Consider the following 6,000-nt stretch of genomic DNA (forward strand, 5'->3'; position numbering starts at 1 on the left):
TATTGACCAGTAATAGCCGATCATAGTTTATTTTTGGGTGTTAATGACGATATAAGTAAGAAGACTATGTTCAATATACACGTTAGGTCTCTTTCTATTTCTTTTATACATAAATTACCATTAATAAGACGAATTGTATCTAAAAATATCTTTGTAACATTGTATCATAATTTTAATGTTATGTTAAAAAAACATCTATTTTGCACACTATGTATCCGTAAAAGAAAAATAGTATGATATACTAACATAAAAAAAGTAGATTTTATGAAAAAAGGAAAAAACAAACATGTTACTCTTTTCTAAATCTCATATTAATATTATTTTATTGATTAGAAATATCAAAGTCGTAAAAATAATTTAAAAAATCAAGAAAATCCTAAATTATTGTATTTTTACATTTAGGATCATTCTTGTCATTAACTCTTTGTCAAAACAATTAGTTAAGTTTAAATTCATCGAACTCCTTGAATTAAGAAATTATTTTTTATAACTTTATTTTATTCATTTTTCTATTTTACAATATTTTTGTCTTTAAGTCTTCAAAAATGTATCAAATGTCCCCAATTAGAATCCCAATTTAAACTTTAATTTAGTGAACATTCAAATTAGTTTTGTCAAGCTTTTATATGTTTTTATCTTCAAACTTGTTCTACAATATACTTTTTGCCTGAGCTTGATGTTCAAATTATATTTTTAATAGTTAGATGAGGTTATGTAGTTGATAAGATGTATTTGATAGTAAAATAAGTCCAAATGATCTAATTTGAGGATGAATATATTAAATAGCTAGTATGGATGCTTCCTCATTCCTAATCAATGCAATCAATCACTAATTTTCTCTCTTCCTTCTCTCTAGAAACTCCACCCTCTCTCTAAAAATCAGCCTTTATATCCACAAAATTATTGGTTTTTTTTAGTTTTTTTGAATCTGCATAACTAGCCAAGGTAAAAAGCATACATCTCTTGATGATCCATAACATTTTTTACAAGTGTTCATGCCATTTTCATCTTCTATTTTCGGATTTTTGGATTTTTTTTCTTGCTAGAATCCACTTCTTTATCTTGATGTTTGTAGATCACCACCAAACACATGTTGCATGTTATGGAAATTGTGGCGATCCATGATCAAACCAAAGTCATGAAGAAAGGTGAGCACATGCAAGCCTTATTTCGCATTAAAAACAATTCTTCAAAAGATTTTTTCAACAAAATAGGTCTAGTATAAGGTTTTTTTTTTACCTCAAGCTAATTAAAAGAAACGAAATGTTTGGATAAAATAGAAGTGTGAACCACATTTCTTTGATTTTCAGCATTCTCGTAGATTTCAACCTCTGACGAACAGACATTGAACAGTCATATCTCCTTCAATTTTTAACCAGAAATTTTGATCTTTCTTCTGAAATTTATTTTATTGAGTTAGCTTTGAAACTCAACTTGTTTCACTCAAAACGACTGAGTTTTCGACCTCCAAACATTGCTCACAAAACTGTTGCACCAATAACTTTTTTTTTGTGGTTAAGAGTCCTGTGATGCTTATTCAAAGAACTTTTTGATCTTTAAAAATCTTGGCAATTATGTTAAAATATTCCAAACATAACTCAGTGGGATAAAAAATCTTGATTTAAAAGACTTTGAAAGAGTTTATAACAATTGTCAAAGTATCAACATTTTACAACATGAAATAATGAAAGCAATATTTTTTCACAAACTCATGAAACTTTAATGCATCTACACTGAACTTGCCACAAGATTAATCATGTGGGAGTAAATAGCAAACCATTAACAATATTTTAGGCTCACCTTAGAACTTTGAAAAATAAGTAACATTTTATTAATTCATTACAGTACTTTTTTGATATATTAGTAAGTCTCACTCAACAAAACTAATCTTATTATACATTTTTTTTATGAAAGTTTTTATATATATAATATTAAATTGTAATATAAATTTTCTTAGTAGTTGTTTAGAATTTTTAAATCAAACTTATTTTTATTATTTTATAAAGGTGGATAATATTCAACTTACATAATTTTATGTAGGGGTGAGCGTATTGACCAAAAAACCAAACCAAAACAAAACCGAAATAACCAAACCATTTTAATTGAACCATTACAAAAAATGGTGACGCGGTTTCTATTTTTGATTAACCAAATATATAAGGTTCGGTTACGACCTTTATCAAAAAACGAACCACTAAAAGCCAAACCGGACCAATAATATTACAAAGTGTTTTTAATATAATATAATATTAAATATACGGTATGTATTTATATTTGGAATCGAAAATTTAAAGGGTAATTAGTTGGAGTTAAATGTGATACCTAATCTTCTATCATATTAATAAGGTTATAAACACTGAATCGTTCACTTTTTATAACAATATACTTTATGTTTTTCCGTTTTGATAGCAAGGTAGTTTTTATTTTTATCTCATTTTTTACCATAATCATTAACCAATATTAACCATTAACCATAACCACAACCATTAACCGACAAAATCCGTTTACCAAAACCAATATTAAGCAATACCCAATAGTTACCAAAATGCATTAACTACTTATAATGGTTATGGTTCAGTTTTAGATAAAAACCAAACCAAACCGCCTCATACACACCTCTAATTTTACAAATGTAAAGGTTCTTGAGAACTAAATTGTAAAACCGATCCAACCAAACTATAATTTGGTTGGCTTGGATCAGATTTGCACCTAGTTTTGGATTATTCAGAACCTGAAAACCAATATCAATTTGGATTCAATTGTTTGGATCGGAAAGAATTGATCCAATTTGGAATCACTTGATCAAATAAGATCAAATCGAACTGATCCTTCCAAACAAACATTCATAATTAAAGTGACATATTATGTTCAAAGAACACCATTGTACGTTGAGATGGCAATGGTTCGAGTTGGGTCATTTTTGGGTTGACGTCTTTGATTAAACGAGTTTATAATCTCAACCCAATCAAACTTGTTTAAATAAATGTTTGAGAATTTTCAACCCAAAGCCACATAATTAATTAATAGGGTAAAATATCGGTCTGACTTGCTTATTTTTTTTCAACCCAACTTGTTTAATAAACGAGTTGAACCCAAGATCATCCATTAAATTTCCAAATAAATCTAAAAATCCAATAATCCTTCAAATAAAATTACATAAAATTTTAAAAACTTCAATAATTGTTCAACTTCAAACTTGAACTCAACGAAAGTCTTTGAGTTAAGAGGCGGAGGTTTCCATCATCACCTCTGCCATCAACGACCTAGCCCTTCACTATAACTAACAAAAAAGAAGCTTTACAATAAAGATGCTTTCGAGTAACAACTAATTATAATAATAATATTTCACGATAACTAAAATGCCTAAATATGAAACTGTCAATTAATCATTATTTTCACATGACCACAACCAAATGGAACCAAATCAACTTTACAAAAAAAAATGAAAATAATTAATGATAGCTTAAATGTCTAAAACATTAATTTAAAGCATCTTCAATCAACTAACATTTGTCACTTTATTCCGGTCAGCTTCAGATTTGATGGAACAATAAAACCTTTAGCTTGCAAACAAGAAATAACCTACCAACCAAAGTAATAAAATATTAGGAGTTAGGACCATTGATACACGATACTTAAAAGAAGTTAGCTTATCACAAGATATTAAAAGAAATTTTACCTTTGAACAATCAAACCCAATTTCAAGCTCCTTGACATGGCTAAGATTTAGTATAAATTCCTTAAACATCTCTTGTTCAGCTTCTTCAGGCATTGTAAAGCCATTCTTGCGTTTTGTAAAAAAACAATTTAAGTTCGCTTTCACTAAAGAAGTCACATTTACCAATAAAAACCTCGACAACAAAAGTTCACCTTCGATTGTTAGTGATAAAATATTAGGAGCATTCATTTCAATGATATCGGATTTAAATCCAGATAACACCAAGTTTTTAGCACTCTTTGAAGTAATATCAAGCCGCTTATAACCATAACAACTATGCAACACCAAACTTTCCAAAACAGGACTCCCACATAATATATTTTCAATCAAATCTTCATCTAAACTCCCACAATTATACACAAACTCTTAAGATTTTTCCAACTAATCGCCCCAATTGGATTAATCATGCACCCAACTAATTTCAAATCAGTTAAACATGAACTGGTGAAAAAATTTTGATCTAACATAAAATCATCTCCCCATTCAGTTTTCCACAAATCCAACATAAGCACTTCAACGTTGCATCTTATAGCATAATGAATCCAACTGTTGAGTTGTGATTGAAATTGAATATCAAAACTGGAACACACTTCGAATTTCTTGAGCTTCAATTGGGGGCATTGAGCTATTGATGAAATATTAGGTGCATTGATCTCATTTGAAGTATGACCATGGCAATATTTGAGCACCAAAGTTTCCAATAGAGGACTCCCTGATAATATATTTACCAACAAGCCTTCATCTAAATTGACATAGGAAAGACACAAACTCCTAAGATCTTTCCAACTAATCGCACCAGTTGGATTCAGTATACAGCATGATAATCTCAGATCAGTAAAACATGAATTGATGAAGAACACAGAATGATCTAACAGAAACATAGGTTCCGAATCCCATCCCTGAAACTCGAAGTTAAGCTCTTCAACGTTGCAACTTATAGCATATCGGATCCAATTCTTGTAAAGAGATTCAAATCGATTTTCAAAAAAGGTATGTACTTCAAATTTCTTGAGCTTCAATTGGCGACATTGAGCTAGGGTTTTGTCCACCGATAAAGCGCAATAGGACGATATGGGATAATTTGAATGTGAAAGAATGAGAGTAGGTATGGAGGTCCAAAGATGTTTCCAACGCTTGGAGAGTGTACCTGTTTTAATGGCGTCTTTTGTGGAGGGCAAACGAGAAAGGATTTCCTGAAGCAAGCAATCAGGCAAAGCACTGATTACATCCTCTTCCACCTTCTCCACCACTTCAAACTTAATCCGATTCTGAGCTATTTTAGTTTGATGTTCTTCGTCTTCCAACATTTTCATCGCGGCAACAGAGGCACAGAGCTCTCGCTGCTTCCCTCCACGAAAACCTATAAAAACTCAATTGCAGTGGAATGAAAAAATCTGAAGTTTTGTTTGAGCCCCTAAACTTTGAAAATATACAATTCAGTCTATATATTTCGTATTCATATAATTGTTTTTAAATCATCCTTTAGCCAAATGTTAAAAATATAATTTAGAAATGGGTTAACAATAAGAAACTATGCCCTATATACATATTTGATTTTTTTTTGGTATATGATTCAACATTAAAAAGATAATAAATGTTCAATAAACACCATATTGACGGGTAATAGTTCGGTCACATTTTTTTGGGTGTTAATGACATTATAAGTAAGAAAAATATGCTCTCTCTCTCTCTCTCTCTCTCTCTCTATATATATATATATATATATATATATATATATATATATATATATATATATATTAAATCAAAGTGAGCTTAGCAATAGTACTTTTTTTATCTTTAGGTTTTTGCCACAAGAATTTAATGAATTTGACATTTTTAGTCCTTAAAGTCAAAACTTTTACATTTTTATGTTTTGATTAAGTTTTTGTGTCTTTAGGTTTTTGCCACAAATCTTTAGTGACTTTGACATTTTTAGTCCTTGCAGTGAAAAGTTTTACATTTTGGTGTTTTTGCCACAAATCTTTAATGAATTTGACACTTTTCGTCTTTGTAGTCAAAACTTTTACATTTTGACATAAAAAAACACAAAAAACCTCCTTTAGAATTTTGCCACCATATTTTCTCAACTTTAACAACTTTAACATTATTGTCACAACATTTTTGGATTTTTTCCACCAATGTCCCTTTTTTGGTTGTACAAATTTTAGGGGGTGTCAACTTACTCCCTATTTGTGGTGATTTACAATTTCAACACATATCTTTTAAAATTCGCCGATTTTTCCCATATTACCCCAAAAGCGGCATAGTCGTGGGTTCTTTAC

General features: G+C 29.8%; 1 protein-coding gene across 1 annotated transcript; it reads right to left on the bottom strand.

Annotated features, from left to right (window-relative positions):
• Positions 1-3,352: 3,352 nt before the first annotated feature.
• On the bottom strand, positions 3,353-5,057 carry LOC145133018 (F-box/LRR-repeat protein 25-like). The gene is made up of 2 exons (XM_079067964.1): positions 3,680-5,057; positions 3,353-3,582 (listed from the first exon to the last, which is right to left on the bottom strand). The coding sequence occupies exon 1, from the start codon at positions 5,029-5,031 to the stop codon at positions 4,057-4,059; it is 975 nt and encodes a 324-aa protein (XP_078924090.1). The 5' UTR covers positions 5,032-5,057; the 3' UTR covers positions 3,353-3,582; positions 3,680-4,056.
• Between the last annotated feature and the right edge of the window lie 943 nt (positions 5,058-6,000).

Source organism: Lactuca virosa, chromosome 8, assembly GCF_052849685.1.
Source record: "Lactuca virosa cultivar CGN04683 chromosome 8, Lactuca_virosa_CGN04683_v6, whole genome shotgun sequence".
NCBI lineage: Eukaryota > Viridiplantae > Streptophyta > Magnoliopsida > Asterales > Asteraceae > Lactuca > Lactuca virosa.

Excerpts from the sequence above, each read along its gene's own strand:
- LOC145133018 (XM_079067964.1), bottom strand. The coding sequence starts at position 5,031 with ATGAAAATGTTGGAAGACGAAGAACATCAAACTAAAATAGCTCAGAAT.